This window comes from Bombus flavifrons, chromosome 16 (assembly GCF_040668555.2).
Source record: "Bombus flavifrons isolate JBK064 chromosome 16, iyBomFlav1_principal, whole genome shotgun sequence".
In the NCBI taxonomy this organism is placed as follows: Eukaryota; Metazoa; Arthropoda; class Insecta; order Hymenoptera; family Apidae; genus Bombus; species Bombus flavifrons.
In genome coordinates this window covers 3479371-3500147 of record NC_138457.1, presented here as the reverse complement: position 1 = coordinate 3500147, position 20777 = coordinate 3479371, and the positions used below count along the sequence as shown (strand labels likewise).

Here is a 20777-nt window from a genome sequence, read left to right as displayed (position 1 = left end):
CTTTTTATTTAATTATTTGGTAATTCTTTCATATCTTATAATCGTTTAAATGTATATATTTTAAATCTTAAATTGAAATTAAATTGTAATTAATCTACCTAATTAATCTATTTTTAAGTTTCTAATCTACTATTTTTATTATACAACTTTCAGGCAAACTTCGTCAACAAATCAGCCCTCTGCAACCTAATCTTTGAACTATTTCTAAATTCAAAATCTGGAAGCAAAAGGGAATTAATCAATTTTGGAAATTACAAGAACCAAAAGAAACTTCTGCAAACGATTCAGACATTGTTATGGAAAAATTCTTTGGTTTTAAACTCGGATGAATTCAACATGTCCAACAACGACTCTATCCTATTACGATTTCTCATAAATTATTACCTGCCTGTCATGGAAAAAGTCATGGAAGAACAAAATGATTTAGGATATAGGCCCTTTAAATTAACTTATACGCTAACTTCACTGCAAAAAATCAAAGAAGAATTAGAAAATGAAAACAATGTCATTACAACAGGAATTGGATGGTTGACCTTAGGCTATCTACAAATATTTTTCTTTAGTGATCTAGGATCCATTGATCCAGTTCAAAAAATTGCCTTGAAATCAAAATACATACGAAAAAATATTTCTGAACTGGAACATTTGATATGCATTGAAAATTTACAATCCATTATCTTTGGAACCTCTATGTCGAAAGCCCAAAAAGTATCAAGAATCAATCACTTGAAAATATCATCCAACAAAGCAAAAAACTTTGAAAACTTTCAGGCAATGAGACCTACGTCAAAGTTCCAAAATTTGAGAGAAGAGATAGAGAATTTTTCTATCAATATAGGTTCGTTTGAATCGATAATGAAACAAAAATACCAATTGATTGACATTGCTAAACAACTTAAAAAAGGGGAATTGCAAGATTCACATAGAGAAAAGTTGCATGAAGCTATAATCTGGAAGAAATCGCTGGAAAGATTCTCTCATAAATTGGAAGAGTATTTCCTGGTTGGTTTTCCTGACTTTGTTTCCCCAATGATGTCTGCAATTTTCAGTTTACATCATGGTATATCAATTTTAATTCATGAACTCTCAAACATGCAATTTCAAAACGTAAATAGTGACATCTGTTATAACTTGCTGCGTTTTCCTGTAGTTGGCCTGTGTCAAGAGAATTACATAAACTTAGTGAAGCTGTGCTCTTCAAAAAAACTAATGTTCATTCTAACAAAACAGTCAGAATTAAAGGCTATTCAGAGAGACAGGTTTACAATGGCTAAAATTGCATTGAAGGAGCTTGAAAATTTGTCTCTGGTTAAAAATAATATAGAATCCCTGTGGGAAGAACTAAACAAAATATTTTTCAAAATAAGAATCTTGTGGAAGGAGCAAGAGAAGCGAAGGGAAGAAGAGATGAAAGAAAAAGAAAGTTTATTTAAAACAAAGTCTGAGAAAGAAGAAGAGGAGTTGGATTTTAAAAATATGTTCCCAGGCCATCAACAGGAATTCCTAGAGCTAGCAGAAATAATCCCAGGTTTTCAACAGGACCTTTCAGAACTCCAAAAATTTCCAGAAAATATCTCCACTGATAAGGAATCTTTTATTGAATTGATATCTATGAAGGATGCTAGAATAATTCAAGAAATCCACTGGAATATCTTGAAAAGTTTTTCTGATGAAAGAAATTTAATAACTCTTTCAAAAAATATTTCTCCAAGGTCTAAAAATAATTTAGAAACTTCTGAATCTAATGTAGAATCAAATTTCATTGAACCTCTGATACAAAGATTTGAAATACTAGGATCCTCGGTGAAAACTTGGTCTGAAAATTTGTCTTCTCAATTAGTATGCTGCTTAAACGTATTAATCTCACAAAAATCCAATTTTGATAATAGAAGTAGTGATCGAGAAGTCTATGACTTCTATAAAGACCCTAATATTCCAGAAATTGAGCAGTGTCAACCACTTTTTGACAGACTTTGTGAAAGAATCAATGGATTTCTAAAAGAATGGCCTGAAAATCCCATTTTAAATTCGATCAAACTAATAATTGACAGACTTCTCAGTTTCTCCATCGATTCTTCCTTGTCTAGATTTTTGGTTGGAGTGGAATTATTGCTAACAAAGATGAAGCAGTGGGAAGAAAATGCTCGTTTCGATGTTAGTTTAGCAGAATTTATCGTATCTTTTGGTGAAAAGATTCTTTGTTGGCGGAAACTTGAGATTTCAAGGTGGAGGGACTCATTGGAAGTACTTGAAGATGATTTGAAAACTGGAGCTTCAAAATGGTGGTTTTTTTTGTTCAATTTAATAGATCAGTACGTTACAGATGATACTGAGAATGTTGAACAGTTAGAAGAAACTGAGAAATTAGAAGATGCAACTAAATCTGATAATGTTTCAAAAGAAAAGGTGATTGAAAGTTTAGAACGTTTCTTGATAGAATCGTCCTTGATTGAGTTTGAAACAAGACTTCAATTAATTTTTCTTTTCTATCAACATATTAATCATCTCCAAGAAACAAAAAAGCAGAAAGAATTATTAGCTATTTTCTGGAATATTTATTTGTATTATAGCCAATTTCTTAATGATGTTCAAAATAAGATAAAAGTTTTAAAAGAACCTATAGCTAAGAAATTGAAAGATACCATCAAAATTACAAGATGGAATGATATAAGTTATTGGTCTGTGAAAAACACTGCTGAAAAAACACGTAGAACATTGCACAAATTTGTCAGAGAGTTCCAAAAAGGTTTACGACTAAATGTTGCATCTTATTTGACCTTGAAGACAAAAGCAGAGACAGAGGAAACACGTTCCAGAAGAGAACTCCGACCATCTGATTTCTTAATCAATTTGGAGTCAAGAAAACTAAAAAAGATTGAGAAACTAACTCACAAAACTCGTCAGTTCTGTGAAAATATTATTGAAAGAAACAATTATTCTCAAATTCGGAAGGATATTGAAACTTTCATAGAAGAGAGTCTCGATGAAAGCAAAAGACTGAGAAATTTGGAAGTTGATAAAACCTTGACAAAAGGCAAGCAACAAGCTCAGTTAAAGAGCATGCTTCAACAAAAGAAGTTAGCACTGACAAATTATTTCAAAGCATTAAATCGACTTGGAATTTCATATAGAATTGGTATTTTGACTTGGAAAAATAGAAAAAATGAAATTACAAACTTCACATCTGTACCTCTAGATCTGCAAGAAATACAATGTTTTGAATTCAAAAACAAAAGTGTAAATGTAGATAAAGGATTACTTGAACAATGGTCTGATTGTAACAAGTATTATTATGAATCTTTAATTAAATTGAATTTCCTTGATGGTATATTAAGTTCTGGAAAAAGTAATCTAGATATCCAAAATGCTGAACGTTGTCGCGGCCTTTCAGTTCACCTTGTATTGTTAGCTCATCGCCAAAAAGAAACGATTGCAAATTTCTTCAAACGATTTCTTCCATTTAGAATCCAAGTGTCAAATCTTGCACTAATGGTAGAAGACATGGTAGAAAAGACTTCAAATGAAAATGACATGCAAGAAAATATTTCCAAAATCGTAGAATTTGAAAAACTTGATATTCCCGCACAGAAAAACTTACAGATCATCATAAACAATTTCCAGGAATTATTAGAAATATTACAAATGTCTATGAAACAAATTATAATTTTCTTGGAGAGTTGTCCAATGGAATCTCTCACAGAGGAAAACCTTCTTGATCTAAATGAAACTGCGGTTCCTGTTTTAAAAGAGGCTAATATTTCGAAAACTTCAATTGCGTCTATGAAACATAGCTTAAATTTAATAAAAAATATGGCAAATAAATTAAATTCGTGGATCACAACTTCAAGAAAGATTGTGAAATCAAGTCAAGTCTTCTTGTTTCATCAAAAGCATGTTGACTTTCTGCAAACAAGTTACGAAGAGATCAATGAAATCAAAAGAAAATTAATTGATCTTAGGTGTACTTTTACGCTCGATCATCCACTCAGTAAAAATTTAGATTTCTTAGTTCAAAAAATTGAAAAAAGTATTGAATTATTCAAATCAACATTTACTTCAGCGATAAAACAATCTTTTGAATCTGAAAATTTAGAACAATATGGAACTAAATTAGATAAATTGATTACACAAATTCTGCTTGTCATTCAAAAGAAACTTCAAGATAGTCAGAAGTCTATTGGAGAAACAACTGATCCTGAGAAAGAATCTACAGATGATTTTGAAGAGGATCTAATGACAAAAGGATTAATAGAACCATTAAAGAAGATTGTTCCAGAGTTACGGTTGAACACTGTATCACAAATACTTGGAGAATTATTACAAATTATTTATGAATGTGATGTCAATTCTGCAAATAATTGCATAAGGTAAGTTTTATCATCACACTTGTGGACCTTCCACATTTTTATAAGGTAAAAGTAAATAATAAAATAATTTTAAAATAGAGGATCTTTATTTTAATATCTCAATGTAGAATTTTACGCAGTTTTTAAAATCTAAAAATAGTTTAATGATTTGTATTATTTGTCTAGATCACTTCTGCAACATCTACCTCTTCTAGAACAATATACTTTGTTTCTTCACTATTATCTTCACGAACAAGTGGCATCTTTCCGCCTAACTTGCAAATTCCTCTATCTTCAATTAAACGTCTTTCTGGATTTAGCAACAAATGGATTTTGTCAACCAGAAAACATGGATGCATCTGAAGATAATCAGGAAGATGATGGTACAGTCGAGGGAGGAATGGGATTGGCTGAAGGCGAAGGTCAAAAAGATGTTTCAGAGAGGATTGAAACGGAGGATCAGTTGGAAGAAACTAGAGGCATAAACGAAGAAGAGAAGGACAATGAAAAAAAGGATACAAAGGAAGAAGAAAAGGGTATAGAGATGTCAGAAAATTTCGAAGGCCACATGCAAGATCTTGAACAATGTGAAGAAGAGGAAAATAATAAAGAAGACGATGATCTCGACAAAGAAATGGGCGAAACTGATGAAACTGCAGAGAAACTTGATGAAGAAATTTGGAAAGATGAAGAGGAAGAAGAAGACAATGAAAATGAAGATAAAGAAAATGAGAAAGAAGAGAGAGGAACTGGTGAAAAGACTGGACAAGAAGAATTAAGCGCAAAAGATACTGATGAAAACAAGAATGAAGATGGAAATGTAGAAAAAGAACCTGATGGTGAAAGGAAAGAAGAACAAAAGAAAGAGATTAACGAATTTGAAGAGCCTGAAGTAAACGAGGATCAGGTTGATCCTTATCATGGAAAAAATCAACCAGAAATAGAACCAGAACCTTTCGAACTTCCAGAAGATATTAATTTGGATGAAGAAATGAAAGAGGATAATCCTGAGGGCGAGGAAGAAGATCCTTTTGATATTGATCAGATGAAGGAATCTAAAATTCCAGAAGAGAAAGAAGATGAAGAATCTGAAAATAGAAACGGTTCCGAAGAGGACAATCAGCAGGATTCTAGTGATGGAGAAAATGAAGAAGAAGAAGAAGATCCAAATGCAGATGCTAATAAAAAGAGGGATGAGAATGTTATAAATCCTGAAGAGGATAAAGGAGATGATACAGAAGAACAGAACATAGAGGAAAATCAAACAGAGGAAGATAAGGCACCACCTAGTTTTGACACGGGAAGCAAAGAAGTTGATGCTTCGCAAGAAATTGAATCAAGGAAAGATGGCTCTAGAGACGCGGTACAAAGTCAATCAAATGATGAACAAATGGAAATAGATCCTACAGAAAATAGTACAGATGATAAAAAAGATAAAGGTAATCTTGCTATATGTTCTAAAACTTTAAAGTAATTATTATAAGTAACTATTTTTAGTTTACATAAAATATTTGTAAAAACTTTAAAAGATTTAAATCTTATTTAAATCTTATACACAATATATTCTTAAATTATGTTTTTCTATTTTGAAGGAACCGGTCAATCACAAACAGAAGAACGTGAAGGACATTCTGGATCTAAGCAAGAACAGAATGTTCCTACCTCTGGCGAGGAGAAATCTCCCAAACCTGTTTCAAAACGAAAAAAACCAGGTGAAAGCGATGAAAATCGTAGTTTGCTTGATGATGATACCAAATCTTCAGTGAAGAAATTAAAAACCACTGCAATGCAGCAAGATCTAGATAGTCAAGAAGAAAAAGAGAAAAATGAAGGTGGCGGTGAGAGTGAAACTTATGAGCATATTAAGAATACAGAGAAATTTGATGATTACGTTTTTGATGCTGCGACTGAAGAACAAATTAAAAAACAAGCGTCGAATTTAGAAGAAGGTAAATTTTTTCCCAAGCTTATTTATTTTTGAAAAAATTTAATTATTTACTTGCTGTCTAATATTTCCCTAATTTTTAGAAGATAATTTTATTTTACTATAAAAAATCAAAAATTGATATTACTTAATGTAACAATAAGTTAAAGATAATATTCTGTATATAGTCTAAACTAATTACCTAATTACATTTAGATGAAAAGGATCAGATGGAAGATAAATTGGAAGACAATGACATTGAGATGCATAGAGATCCGGAATCGAAAGATCAAGAAGAAGAAATAAAGAAAGAACAGCCTCAGAAAGTATCAGAAAGGAAAAAAGACAAATCCACAAATGTCAAGGGTGAAAAATCAGATGATGTGGAACAAATTGAAATGGGAGGTGAAGTTGAAGGTGAAACAGTGGCAACAAGTCGTGTTTTACGAGGAAACGAATCCACTATTCACACAAAATTGCCGGAATCGGAATCCTATGATCTTTCCACGGATGATATTGTACAAAGAAGGACTGAAATCGAAAATATGTTAGGTCAGTGGTCTCAAGGACCATCTTCGATAGAAGCAGCGAATGCTTGGAGTTCAATAAGTGCTCTAACAGAATCAGCTGCTAGGGAATTATCAGAAAAATTGCGATTGGTACTAGAACCTACACTAACCTCCCGGTTAAAAGGCGACTATAGAACTGGCAAGCGTATAAACATGAGAAAAGTAATTCCCTATATCGCCAGCGAATTTCGAAAAGACAAAATTTGGTTGAGACGCACAAAACCATCAAAAAGAGATTATCAAATAGTGTTAGCTATCGATGATTCTAGTAGTATGGCTGATAATCATTCAAAGGAATTAGCGTTTGAATCCCTTTCGTTGATTGGCAAAGCTATGACATATTTAGAGGTTGGCCAACTTGCTGTTATCAATTTCGGGGAACGAGTGAATATTCTTCATCCCTTCGGGGAAAACTTTACAGAGGAAAGTGGTGCTAGGTAAGTGTAATAGGAAATTAAATAAATGTATTATTATTTAAAGTTAAACATCCTTCTAGGTTAATTCAAGAAATGAAATTTGAGCAGAAGAAGACAATGATTGGTGAACTGCTTGATTTCACAATGGAAATGTTCACATCTCAAAATAGTTCTTCTGACAATGCGAAGTTGGTAACCATCTTATCTGATGGTAGAGGCATATTTTCAGAAGGGACGGAAAAAGTAACTGCAGCTGTGAGGAAAGCTAAATTGTTGAATATTTTCCTTGTTTTCATAATAGTTGATAATCCTTTCAATAAGGTGAGCACTTAATAAAATTCATAATTAAACAAAATGATATAATTTGAACTTTTTAATGAAAAATTTTTAAATTCTATTAGACATCTAACGAATAATTCATTAACTTTGAAGATACTAAATAAGCTTTTTCAAATATTTATATGTTGTTTTTATAATTATATACTAATAGTCTTCAAAATTGCTTTCTTTATCACTTGTATTATTTTTTCTAGGATTCAATACTTGATATAAGAATGCCAATTTTCAAAGATGGCAAGTTATTGGGTATAAGTTCCTACATGGATAATTTCCCATTTCCATTTTATATTATTCTTAGAGATTTGGATACATTACCTGTTGTGTTAAGTGATGCATTAAGACAATGGTTTGAGATTGTAGGCAGGATTGATATATGAAAGTAATTTGTGTAAATAATTTTATTTTAATTTTTATGTGTAATTAAACTACTGTGTACTTTCATCACACAGTGATGTTGTAAATATAATGATGTTTTTACTACATTTTATTTTTAATCCCTCAACAACAACTTATATAAAGAAATTACTCATATTTAATGCTTAATAAATAGAAAAACATACATTGATTTGCATTAATACACATCATATAAATTAGAAGAATACATATTATTTTCAATTTTTAATTATATACCTTTTTACAATACAATTTTTAATTATATACCTTTGTATATATTAAATTTTCATAAAATTTTAACTGGAAATACAGTAACCTATAGTAACAGTAAATGAATTTATGTAAATTTATACTAATCACTGATAAAATAATTAATGATATAAATACTAAACACATTTACGCACGCAAACCTATTTACATTGTTACTGTTCATGTGCAAACCACACAGTTTTTAAAAGCGGGAATTCAAATTTCATATAAAATGAGGGTATGAAAATTATAAGAGATAATTACAAAGATTTGAAAATGTAATGTATTTATAATTGTAAAAAATACTAGTATAGTCAAGTAGTTCAATATAGTTTTTTAGTAACAATGTAAATCTTTCAAAAGAATTTTAATGAATATCTACATACATATTTGTAATAGTTTCATGAATTTAAAATATTTATGTAAATAATTAAAGATTTTTAAAAGTTTTATTTGTAATTTTAAATACGAATACCTAACTACTTCGCTCTTTGTAATTTAAAAAATACCTTCAATTAGAACATCACGGTAAGATGTGAACTCTTGATTGGAAACTTGCTTTTAGCTAATGATCATGTTCATGCGCAATGTGTGTTCTATTTGCGTATAGTCTGTACTGACAATATTTGAGCAATTGTATATTTTATATTTATTAACTTATCATTTGTAGTTAATTTGACTGTTTGTAATACCTAGTTTATAAATAAATATGAATTCGCTAATAAACTGCTGTAAATTATTAAGTACAAGAGTGAACAATGTATATATGTTTGGAGGTTATTTGAGCCGCGGAATGGCTCAAACCATCGACGATTATAAAATTAAGTGGACACGGCCAGTCAAAATCCCGAGCATAGATCCACGACAAACCGGTGATTTGGGAATAAAAGTATCTGTAAAATCTACAGATATTAAAGTCTATTACCAGAATTCGAAAGAGTTAGAAGAGTAAGTAATAACTATACATTTGTATTGTTCTATATAGAAGATAATTTGTTATCCCACAAAGATGAATAAAAACTACATTTATTAAAGTTCTTGTATCCTAAAAAATATATATTCTTTAGTTATGCCTATCTTTTGTGTCTTATTCAAAATAAGAGTCCAACTAATATAGACAATTAATCATTGTTTAATTATTAACGTAGTGCAGATGAAATTGTAAAGAAAATGTTCACTTTGGATTTTCAACCAAAAAAAGAATTTAGAAATCTAGAAAGAGAAAGAGTGATAGGACTTGTGAAGAGGCATGTTTGTGATCGAGGTTCCGCAGAAGTTAGAAGTAAGTATACTTTTATTTTATAAATTTCTGGAAAGTATTAATGTTAATTTTGATTTATATATAATTTACTATATACAATTTTATAAAAATTTCTAGTTGTTTTCCAGTTATATATTCAAACAAAATAAATTGTTTCAGTTGCTGCAATGACTAGTGAAATACAATATCTTCAAAAATATATAGAAGAGCATCCAAAAAATGTAAAAGCCAAAGTATTTCTAAAAGAATTAATTGATAAAAGAAAGAAGTCTCTTGCACATTTGCGAAGATGGGATTATAGACGATTTGAATGGCTCCTTGAACGTTTGAATCTTATTTATGTACCTCAACCAGAGTATGATATTATATACTTTTGTATATAATAAATTGTGTATTATATGCATTCTTTAACTTTTAACTGATTATAGAGTTCCTGACCCAGTGTCGAGAAAAAATGCACTAAGGCAACTAACCAAAAATTATTGCGATGGTATTATTCAGCAGAAATTAAATGCATTTAAAGCTGAATTAAAAGAACAGCAAAAGACATTTTTCGCTCAAAAGGTTAAAAACTTGGAGTATATTTTAGAAGAAGAAAAAAAGTATGGCCTAGAACCAACTGTAACTCAAGAGCAAATTGATGCTGCACGACAGAGAGTAGAAGAATTATCAAAAGAGATTGAATAAATAAATTTTTCCTACATTCCTTAATCATCTTTTTAATCTAACTTCTGACTTTGCTAAACTGATTTCTGGTAAATAATAAAAAATATAAAAATTTATAAGATTTCTGATATACAGAAAATTCTTTTAAATTTATAAGCACATGGTGTTTTTAAAAATAGAAAAAATACTTGAGAATTAAGAAACATCGAAATTTTTCTAAAATATTAATATTTTTATTTCATATTATCTTTGGTATTTTATAATACAAAATTATTTCCAGAATGTAAATGGGAATTATCTAATTATCAAACATATTTGAAGGAAGTTATTTTATTTAGGAAACGTTATTTAATTTGAAGTTTGACATTACGTAAATAATCCTAAAAAATCGCTTTTTTAGAAGAAGAAAATCTATTTTCTATCCAAAAGGTATTATTTAATCTGTTGGTTTGATATATAATCAAATAAAGATTTTTATTCTATGCAATTCGAATAACGAGTTATAAGTACAAACTTGAGTATTAATAGATATTTAAGAGTAAAGATAAACATATAAAATAATTTAAATATATTATGTAAATATTTTATTTATTATATTTATTTTATCTATTATATTGATCGTAAATATTTTATTGCTATTGCATTGGTAGTTTAAGAACATCAGTTCCAACAGGTGATGACGTTCCCACGGTTGCATGTTGCGCATCCCTTGTATCAAGAGAGACCCAAACAATGTAAGTGAACGTTCTCGTACATACCGGGTGTTTGAAATAATTTAATCATATACATAATTAAATTATAAGAATCATAGTATCTATAATTCTCATTTATCATATTTTGTACATAATAAAGAATAAATCATGCAAAATTTCTAATTTCATTTTCCCTATTAATGTTGCTTGATTTTCTTTCTTATTTACATAAAGATAGGAACAATATAGATAAAAATTCTCGTGTATATAGGGTGATCAAAACAATTCAATTATTGTATCTGTAATTAAATAAAAGGCAAAATTTGTTTGAAAATATTGTTTCAATTATTGAAAATTATACCAAATACTTTTGTATCGAAAAGAATCGTTTAACATTGTTAACACCTTGTATAAGCCATATATAAAGATGAGCTGGATGCTGATGTTCTATTCTTTGAAGGACCGCCGTGAAAGTTTTAGTAGACCTTAAAATTTCGTTTAAGTTCTATTCATAAGTGCATACACATGTACAAATATTTGCAAATATTTGAGAAGACTCTATGTGTATGTAATTAATTAATTATCAAGAATATACTTTTCTTCGAAAAAAGAAAAATGTGATTTATTGATAATCTTTAATGGGAAATCAGGAAGAAATCTAAGAAGTATATCTCTGGTGCAAATTTCATTACACAACGCTGATTCTATAGTTCTCTAAACATGCAGTCGCAGTTTTCAAAAAGTGTTACCGACAAGGTAAAATGAAGATTACTATTTATACAATTAATTTTAAAAAATAATAGATATTAAGTACTGAATTATTTCGATAGAACCTTTTACATATTATATTTCGAATAATTTATGTTAATCGTTTTAAATTTGAGAAGAGATGCGCAGAAAACATTTTACAGGGATATGCACAAATATTTTTATAACAAGATATAAAAAAAGTTGGTTTATCAAATTTAAAAAAAAGAAACAAGTCACAATAACGATTATAATAGAGCATAAAAAAGGAATTTTTGACGCACGTATGTAATCTTAATGCATTTCTCTACCTTAAAAAGACTCGATTCCATAAATCGTTATAAATGTATCGATCACTTTTTATTTCGTGGCCCCGCGGTTGCTAGTTGAAAGTGCGGTTGCTTAATGTAGCGGTTCACAATTGGCAAGAAACGTATATAAATATCAATTCCCACATCCGACTCGACTTCTTTCGACCTATGATATGCGTTCTTATAGTTAATGGAACATTTACATTGCTTTTTTGATTTATTAGTCATCTGGTCAATCGTTTCGAAGGTTTAGGATTTAGGTTGTTTTTTATTTCAAAACGTTGCTCGAGAACCACTGAATGTGAATAGCGGCACTCCTTAAGACTGCAGTAGACATTGTGCAATGAAAATCTAATCTGCGCATGCGCGGTAGATAGTTCGATTCTTGGGTGTCTTCGCTGCAACTTCGCGCATATTTATACTTCCAAGATATTAAACATTTTTTTAAACTTTTCTAAACTCCTTAGCACTCCCGCACATATTATGTATGTATATTAGAATACATCTTATTTTTCGACCAACGAATTTGTTTTCTCTGTGTTCCTGTGTAAAATTTGAGATCAATCGGACAACGTGACGAAACGTGCCATATCGAATTTGAATTTGAATTTTTATAATTCGTTTTACATTATAATATCGCACTATTATACGAATATAAAAATGAAACATATGAATACATAAAAAAGAATTTTTAAAAGTAATCGTGAGAAAACTTTTTTCTTTGGCATTATATTTACTTCATCGAACCTTTGTACTCCTTTCATCTAAGAAACTTTTTCATATATACGCATATATATAATAACGAAGATATTTAGACGTTCCCATTTTTTCTGTTCAAATTTTCCTTTCCAATTTGCTCCTTTCTCTTACAGATCGTGATTTTGTGTTGTTTTCTGAAGCTGATCATTGCTGGTGTCCTACAACAGTAAGATTTCATAATCCATTACAGTTTTACAAACTTTCATTACTATCGCTAGCAATTCATCAAGCTTTAGAATCATCTTATATAATGAAACGGTTGTTTGATATTTAGAAGATTTCCTTGCGCGCCAATCGATGCAATCTCCGCGAGTGGGGCAGCAGTGCCAGTGGCGTGCGCCCTTAAATCAATCGGAGGCAAAGTAGAACCAATACTTCCGACTTATGTGAAAGTTTCCACTCCGATCTCGTACAGACCATTGCCGAAGACGTCATCATTGGTATACGTTGCGCCACCGATTTTTAAAACGGCGTCTGCCGTTGTAGCGACCGATACAAAAAATGAAAAAGAAGCAGAATTCACGGTAATTTGTAAAGGACACTTTTAGCAACGTTATTTATAATAGATTTGTTTGAATTACGATAAAAACGATAATTATACAGAGAAAGACACGCATCACCGATTTCAATGAGCTTGAAATATGTTGTCAAGATCAACACTGAGTTTAACACTGGAATTTATGATACACTTATAAAATCGTATGGGCTGTGTAAAAATTTGGCCAGCTATATGCCAGGGTGAAGTATAACGGAAACTAAATATAATGGAAGATTTCCATGAATATCTCGGAAACGAAGGCCAAGCGGTGGTAACATGTATAAGGCAAAAGTTATTCTGAATGTTGTCCTCTATAATGTAACATATTTAACTATCATTGGACTCGGTAAAGTGTGCCCTTTTCTGTATAACTGTCATACAAACTTATGATATTATAAAATAAAAAACCTTTTTATTTCAGGATAAGAAGTTTTAGTACTATGTAGGAAGTATAATCTTATTTATGCAACAAGTATAATTTTATTTATTCACATAGAATCTCATTTTTCTGCAGGCTCATCCAAGATACTCGTTTAATTATGGCGTCCTGGATGGATATACCGGCGATTCTAAGTCAGCGTGGGAAGAGAGAGACGGTGACACGGTAAAGGGTGAATATTCTGTGGTAGAAGCGGATGGTTCAATTCGTACAGTCACTTACACGGCTGATGACCATAATGGCTTCAACGCAGTCGTAACCAGAAACGAACCCCCAAAGAACGTGAAAAAAGATAGTAATTTGAAAGCATTTCTACCGGTAACTGTTATTTCCAATCCTCATTAAAGGTAAATCGAATGTTCTGCGAATAAAAATTTGTATCTAGTTTTTATCCCGCTGTGTTCTTCCGATCATTTTTGATCCAATTACATTTTTCTAACGAGAAACAATACTTTAAAATACTTGAGAAAAATTCATGTTGAAAATTATTGTTTTTTTTTTCTTTGTTCAATACAAAGGCATTTAAAAAAGAACCCGAAAGTAGTGGATAAAACGATAAAAATTGTCCAACGAGTAATGTATATACATTTTATCTAAATCGTACTAAAACGATATTTTATACTTGATTTGATAAGGATAAAATTTCGAAGCGTTCATTTCCTTTGTTTAATTGTACTTAGTTACGATGGAATATTCTTAATATTTGCAAGTATTTTGAACGTATAAAAAGGAAGAAAAATATAATAAATGGTAATGAAAATGGACGTTTCAAGACTTAAAAAATAAAAATATAGAAAAATACTCCGTTGTATAAGATTTTATAAATAAATAATTAATTAATAAACGAACATAGAACTTTGTAATTTTACAAATAAGAATATATAGCGTTGCTTAATTAAAATTATAAAAAAAAATGTGTCGAAAAAAATAAAATGAAAATTTACGCTACAGGTCTATGATTCAATTAGGTACTTTCAAATCCTTTATTAATAATGCTTTATTTAAATACAGTGGTTACAAAAAATATTTTTCAATTTTTTTATACTTTCTGTTAAAATTTTAATTTTACAAGTGTGAATAATCATATTTTGCAAAGGATAGATAAACATATATTACGTAAAGTATCATCAAAAATAAAATTGACTTAGAAAAATAAACAAACAGTTTGAACCTTTAAATTAACACGACGCGATTACAAATAATACTCTAATTTGTGCAATTATCAGTTTTATTTTCGCTACAGCTACAAATATTATCCTATTTTTTTATATACGTATTAAAATCATTCGAGGAACCTTATGTATTATAAAAGTAACAAAATGTACCAACTATTTCTAACACAAATCTTCTATAAAACAAACTATCGGATCGTTAAAATTGGGACAGAAAATATGAATTATCAGGATCTTTTATAACGCTTAAATAGTGGAGATGACAAAATTTGACTGAGCTTAACTAATGGTAACAGATTTGATATTTGTCGTGAAACAGGGAATTACAAGGAATAAAATCTCAAGTAAGAACTAAAGATTTCATAATTCTACATTATCTCTTAAGCGTAATACATACTGTTCAACTAACCGAATAAGACGACGATTGATATCATTTCATCTCTAAACCTGAAATTTATCTTTGTACAATACTATATACGTTGGCTTACAATCATAGTCTTTATGGAAACAGAAATAGAAATCCTATCCGGATGGTAAAACGACACCCTTCGTTACCCAAACTGTTATTCACTTACTAATCCTAATGCTCTTATTTGTTAAAGATAAGCCTGTAACGTTCACTCTCCCATAAAAAGTCAGTATTCCGTGGTGCACTTATTGTATAAAACAGTGAGATCTGGTACATCGACAGAATCGAATGAGAATAGAAGGAAGAAATGTTCCATTGATAGTCCTCATGTGAACTATCCAGAGATTACACCGGCTCGAGGTTATTCTACCTATTTCTGGACCTCTTGTTGCTATTCTTTTTCGCGCTGTTCCCAGACTTATTTTTCGAAGGCTCTTTTCCAGTGTTCTCCTTCAAGGAGACGTGCTCCAAGCTGCCATTGCTCGCGTGCCCGTTCGCAAATTGTCTAGCAATCTCGGTTGAAGAGGCGATAGATCCATTCTGGCTATACTGGCCAGTTACAGAGTGGTTTTTCCCGGACGACTCCTTATTACCGTTGCTACTGCCGCTATTGGCAGCTGTTCCATGAGAATTTACGAGGCTGCAATTGTCCTCGCTACCGCTGTTGCCGATCTGCGACTCCGATTCACTGTACCGGTCAACTGGAATCAAGTTTATAATGGGAAAACCGCGATCCCCGATCGGCACGTGGCACGATCGACCGAACTGAAGAATTAATTAGTCGATTACTCGATCGACAGTTGTGCATAGTTTATCCAGATGCAGATTGACCGATTATTCGTCAAACAATTAATCAGTCAAGGATTGTTTAACCGTGAGTGACGTTTAATGAAAATATACCTTCGCTTGATCGATTAAACTATTGGAAAGATTGAGAAATTTCGAAGGCTACGCGTGAGAGAGAGTATTGGTACATTTGGAAGACACAAATGTGGTAGTAGTAGTAGTAGTAATAGTAGTAGTAGTAGTAGTAGTAGTAGTAATAGTAGTAGTAGTAGTAGTAGTAGTAGTAGTAATAGTAGTAGTAGTAGTAGTAGTAGTAGTAGTAATAGTAGTAGTAATAGTAGTAGTAGTAGTAGTAGTAATAGTAGTAGTAGTAGTAGTAGTAGTAGTAGTAGTAGTAGTAGTAGTAGTAGTAGTAGTAGTAGTAATAGTAGTAGTAATAGTAGTAGTAATAGTAGTAGTAGTAATAGTAGTAGTAGTAGTAGTAGTAATAGTAGTAGTAGTAGTAGTAGTTAGGTTCAAGTAGTTAGTGATTCGTAACTTATAATATCTGAGTCACATCGAGGATATAGGATTTCTAATTTACATGTTACTATTATTTCTCTAACTATTTTTGAAATAAATCTTTATTTCATGTTTTCTATTTAAAGAATCGTTCTGCACTATAATTTCACACTTATACTACCATTGATACTTATAGTGCCAATACTCTTCGTTCATATAACGTTCATATGTATCATACAAGTCATAAGATTGAATCGCAATTAACATTCACTAGAGTTATAGCACTAACAAGGAAACATTAAAATACCAATAAAACTAGAAACTAACAATAAGACGATAAGATAAAATTAAAGTAAATTGTTTAATCGATCAAAACATACATTTTTTAATTCTTTAACATTCTGTGACTTTAAAAAATTGACTATCTGGAAGCAAATATAGCAAGTATGTAATATGAAAGTATACCATATAAGAACGATGTTCTCATAAAAGTGAAAGAAACAACACGCTTTAAATGTAAATAATTGTTACTTTACCATATTTTGATCGATTTCATAAGCATTACTGTGAACAATTACTTTTAAAAATTATCTTGTATATTGAGAGTATAAAAGAAATGTTTCTGTTATACCCACATTAATACAGAAAACACGGATTTATTTAAAGCTTAGATACAGAGAAAAGATAAATATAGAAAATAAAGATAACAATGCTCAAGCTAACGTTCTTCTACACTTTCGACATGTACGAGAAAAGCAAATTACAAGTTTACTACTGACATACACGAAGAACAAGACAATGGTAGCAGATAGAATTGTTAAATCGAGGAATAACTTCTTATAAAACTTCGAAACAGGTAAGAGAAATAGACATTAAATTTATTTATAATTAGATACAGAAAAAAGATGAATGTAGATGAAGACAGACAGAGAAAAATCAATACGTAAAGTGTGTATGACAAAAAGTTACTTTCGAAAACTTAAAAAATGAATTATTGTCAAAATAGATCAAGAAAATGAACTAAAATTTATTTGTAATTTAAATACATAAGAAAAAGAATTACTCCACAAAAATTAGAAGCAACAATGAATATCCTTTGAATTTTCTTTCTTCGTTAGTGCAATAAACTGCACTTTGCAATAATCGATATTTATTACGCTTTTTTTTCTTTTTTTTTGGAAGACAGTCTGATCGATACATTGAAAAGAAAAAGAAATACAATCAAGGATAACTTAAAAACTAAAAAGAATTATTATCAAGGAGAGGATAAAAAGAAAAGTTGGAAGGGGGGATAGGATGAAAAATAAGTTGTACTCTTTTTTTTTTTAAAGAATTAACTATCTCAGGAATATCCATTGAGGTCCTTACTTTTTTCCTGGGTGTTTTCAACAAGTCCACTGACTGCCTGTAAAAATGTAATACTTTTGATTTATCAACAGTACATTCGATATAAATATTTAAAAATGCCCGTGCGATTAGTTTCTCTTTATAGCTTATATTTTTATAACACTGAAATTAAACGTAATAGTTTCTATGTACAAATATATACTTTTATTAAGATACTATAGCTTTTCAAGAATTTTCTCTTATTAATAATTTGAACAATACATTTCTGTCTATTTTGATAAAGTATAACACTATATAAAATAAAATATTGATTACTAACAGCCATAGAGGTAATAGAAGATTTTGAGAATAGTCTTTCAGCTTCTTTGAATTTCCTATTTCGTTTATCTGCTTTACTGTTAGTATTTTTATTACTGGCTAAATATCTGTCCCAGCCACGTATTATATTACCATACAATTGTGTGTCTTCCAAATAACTACCTTCAAATGCATAGATTTGGCGTTCTAAATTGGCAAGAGTATCCTGCAAAATTTTAATATCTTATGAAAGACACAAAACAAATTAATATTAACATTTAATTTAAAAAGTGTAATATTAATGTTCCAAAAAAGATAGTAATTACGCTTATATAAATTTTATTTAAATTTTGCTTCTCTTTAGTGTTAAGATAACAATTTACGCAATAATCGCAATAACTATATTATTTTATTTTCATTTAAATCATGTTCAATATATTTCTGTAACATAGGTAAGAATGAGAAACTTAAAACATTAATTTACTATTTAGATAAATTTTTTCTTAACATATTATATAATGTTAACAAGGAGATCAATATGTTATTACAAATATGATTTAAAACATTAAACAAAAACATTAGCATTATTCATATTTTAATATAACACAGTGTGAACTATTTTATACAACATTAAAAGATATATTTAATGGTAGAAGTATCAGCAATATGCAAGTTTATTAAATAATACAGAAGTGTGTTATATTACACAAGCAAAAGAGATTTTCTTTAATACTAAACAAAAGATGAAATAAAATAAAAGAATTATTCTATTTTTCAATAGATCAGATAAATAAACAAAAACATATAATGTGCTCATTAACATGAAAATTAACTATTGAGGTTAGGTACATTTTAAAAATTGAATTAGAAATTCACAAGCAATTAATATTTTACATTAGTGATAGTGTAGGAATATAAGTAAACCAGAAAGTAAAAGCATTAATTATTAATACGAAAAAATCAGAGGTCGACATAACCTAACAATATCTAAAAGACAATACAAACAATTTATTGCAGAAGTTTAAGGTGGTAATTGGGTGTCAATAAAATTGTTCTATCTCGTGACAATAACAATAATCTCAATTATACCAAATATATAATTGATAAGAAAATAGAAATACATTACAGGAGGCACAATTGCTTCAGTACTCACAGCTATTTCTGCTTTCCTTTTCACTAATTCAGCGAGTTCTGCTCGCAAATCGACGGAGGATTTCGTCGACATTACGTATTTAAATATATTGATAAAACAATAATAACAGATCCAACTCTCTTTGCGTAAATAACGTCTTCACATTCAACTGATTCAACAAATACCAACTCTAAACGAAAACTTTCTTCATCGACTTGAAGTTATCATTAACTGGTTATCTAGTTTTATTTCCATCTTCATCTCTTCCTTTTTCATGACATTAAACTTTTTAAAACATTTAATTTATCTTATATAATTTTATTTTCGCATTATATTCTTGTTTATAATATTATGTACATATATATAATATTTACTGTTACTTGCTATTTACCTTTGATTTTGGGTTTTTTTCAGGGAGAAAGTACGTGAATTGGTGCCCATGGAACGCTAAATCGCACTGCTCGTAGAAGTGCGCGAAGATTCAAAAAGCTGAATCGAATTGAACCCTCTTCTTCTCTTCTCGGATCAGCTACATTACAATATTTTACAATATCGTTTTCGTTAAACCTTCCGTTTCCCACATAGAATATGCATTTATTTTAATAAAGTTAATTTACCTTCTTCTTTTTATAGGACCAGTTATGAAAGTAACTTAATCTAATCTACGATTCAGAATTAAAATACGCAACTTAGAGTATTGAATTAGATTAATATCTGAAATTCAATGTATACTTTCCAAAACTTCTAGAAATCTAAACAAGATTGCAGATGATAATTCAGGAAACATTAAGTCGCAGGCCCAACTGGCAACATTTTGTATCGAAGACAATTATTTAAATTCAAGAAAAACTTATTGTTAAAAGATTAAGCTATAGACTGTTTTATTTAGTAAATGCGAAGCACCAGTGCACCACGAGCACGCATACATTTTTCGTTGTCACTTTCGCATGAGAAGGGTTGTTATAATTTTACGGTCGGACAATGAAATCGAATTATTATAAAACTAGGACGACTGCGCCCATTTGCCGCTTATGACGCCTCCCCCCCCCCTCAACTAAGAACAACTTCCATTTCTTGGACAGGTTTTTGATACGGCCAACCATCAAAACTTGAAAAAGCCTAAGAAAAATGAAGTTACGAGACTCAACTTCTGTGACGTTTTAGTTTATACATTTAATACGAAATAAATAGTCGAACAACGAGCACTTTTTCAATAAACACGGATAAATTTAGAAAAAGAATTACAGATGTCATATAGAAGTATACGCAACTGTGAAGAATTTTGTTATGTATATGTATAGGGTAGATTATACAATTTATGTATTATACAGAAAACTATGAGTTCATTGTAAAACTGTACAATTATCGTAAATTTCTAAATTGAATTAAATGAAACTTAACCTTATTTTGCAAATGAACAAAACGTTTAATCGTTTAAAATCCTTCCATTCACGATCCTTAAATCCTTTCCAATTCTCACTGGT

At 30.0% G+C, this 20777-nt stretch overlaps 4 protein-coding genes across 6 annotated transcripts in view; 3 read left to right on the top strand and 1 right to left on the bottom strand.

Annotated features, from left to right (window-relative positions):
• LOC138187960 (midasin) overlaps positions 1-8076 on the top strand; it is a 133727-nt gene extending 125651 nt beyond the window's left edge. Inside the window, exons 22-27 of the mRNA XM_069129266.1 lie at positions 154-4367; positions 4533-5785; positions 5939-6295; positions 6487-7276; positions 7336-7576; positions 7789-8076. Coding sequence (XP_068985367.1) covers positions 154-4367; positions 4533-5785; positions 5939-6295; positions 6487-7276; positions 7336-7576; positions 7789-7971 — 7038 coding nt within the window. The 3' untranslated portion in view covers positions 7972-8076. The remainder of the gene's footprint in view (positions 1-153; positions 4368-4532; positions 5786-5938; positions 6296-6486; positions 7277-7335; positions 7577-7788) is intronic.
• A 721-nt stretch (positions 8077-8797) lies between these two features.
• On the top strand, positions 8798-11031 carry bonsai (28S ribosomal protein S15, mitochondrial). 3 transcript variants are annotated; one of them, XR_011175301.1, is made up of 6 exons: positions 8798-9184; positions 9385-9518; positions 9657-9852; positions 9926-10252; positions 10444-10592; positions 10837-11031. XR_011175301.1 is itself a non-coding variant. In XM_069129282.1 (4 exons), exons 1-4 carry the CDS (start codon positions 8946-8948, stop codon positions 10182-10184), a joined length of 828 nt encoding a protein of 275 aa, XP_068985383.1. In that variant the 5' UTR covers positions 8798-8945; the 3' UTR covers positions 10185-10275. The 3 variants fall into 3 exon arrangements, 1 of the variants encoding a protein (XP_068985383.1); XR_011175300.1 differs by having other exon boundaries at positions 10444-11031; XM_069129282.1 differs by lacking the exons at positions 10444-10592; positions 10837-11031 and having other exon boundaries at positions 9926-10275.
• Positions 11032-11514: 483 nt separating this feature from the next.
• Positions 11515-14046, top strand: LOC138187969 (cuticle protein 19). Its single transcript, XM_069129291.1, has 4 exons — positions 11515-11611; positions 12786-12838; positions 12947-13196; positions 13725-14046. The coding sequence occupies exons 1-4, from the start codon at positions 11576-11578 to the stop codon at positions 13992-13994; spliced, it is 609 nt and encodes a 202-aa protein (XP_068985392.1). The 5' UTR covers positions 11515-11575; the 3' UTR covers positions 13995-14046.
• Positions 14047-14637: 591 nt separating this feature from the next.
• Positions 14638-19519, bottom strand: Eaf6 (chromatin modification-related protein EAF6/MEAF6). Its single transcript, XM_069129310.1, has 4 exons — positions 19315-19519; positions 18184-18387; positions 17886-17922; positions 14638-15931 (listed from the first exon to the last, which is right to left on the bottom strand). Exons 1-4 carry the CDS (start codon positions 19384-19386, stop codon positions 15597-15599), a joined length of 648 nt encoding a protein of 215 aa, XP_068985411.1. The 5' UTR covers positions 19387-19519; the 3' UTR covers positions 14638-15596.
• Between the last annotated feature and the right edge of the window lie 1258 nt (positions 19520-20777).

Coding starts and splice junctions, on each gene's coding strand:
- LOC138187969 (XM_069129291.1), top strand. CDS start 11,576: ATGCAGTCGCAGTTTTCAAAAAGTGTTACCGACAAG. Junction 11,612..12,785: donor CAAAAAGTGTTACCGACAAG/GTAAAATGAAGA, acceptor TTTCTCTTACAG/ATCGTGATTTTGTGTTGTTT. Junction 13,197..13,724: donor AAAAAGAAGCAGAATTCACG/GTAATTTGTAAA, acceptor ATTTTTCTGCAG/GCTCATCCAAGATACTCGTT.
- bonsai (XM_069129282.1), top strand. CDS start 8,946: ATGAATTCGCTAATAAACTGCTGTAAATTATTAAGTACAAGAGTGAAC. Junction 9,519..9,656: donor AGGTTCCGCAGAAGTTAGAA/GTAAGTATACTT, acceptor AAATTGTTTCAG/TTGCTGCAATGACTAGTGAA. Junction 9,853..9,925: donor ATTTATGTACCTCAACCAGA/GTATGATATTAT, acceptor AACTGATTATAG/AGTTCCTGACCCAGTGTCGA.
- Eaf6 (XM_069129310.1), bottom strand. CDS start 19,386: ATGTCGACGAAATCCTCCGTCGATTTGCGAGCAGAACTCGCTGAATTA. Junction 17,923..18,183: donor CTTCTATTACCTCTATGGCT/GTTAGTAATCAA, acceptor ACATTTTTACAG/GCAGTCAGTGGACTTGTTGA. Junction 15,932..17,885: donor TGAAAACACCCAGGAAAAAA/GTAAGGACCTCA, acceptor ACTTGATTCCAG/TTGACCGGTACAGTGAATCG.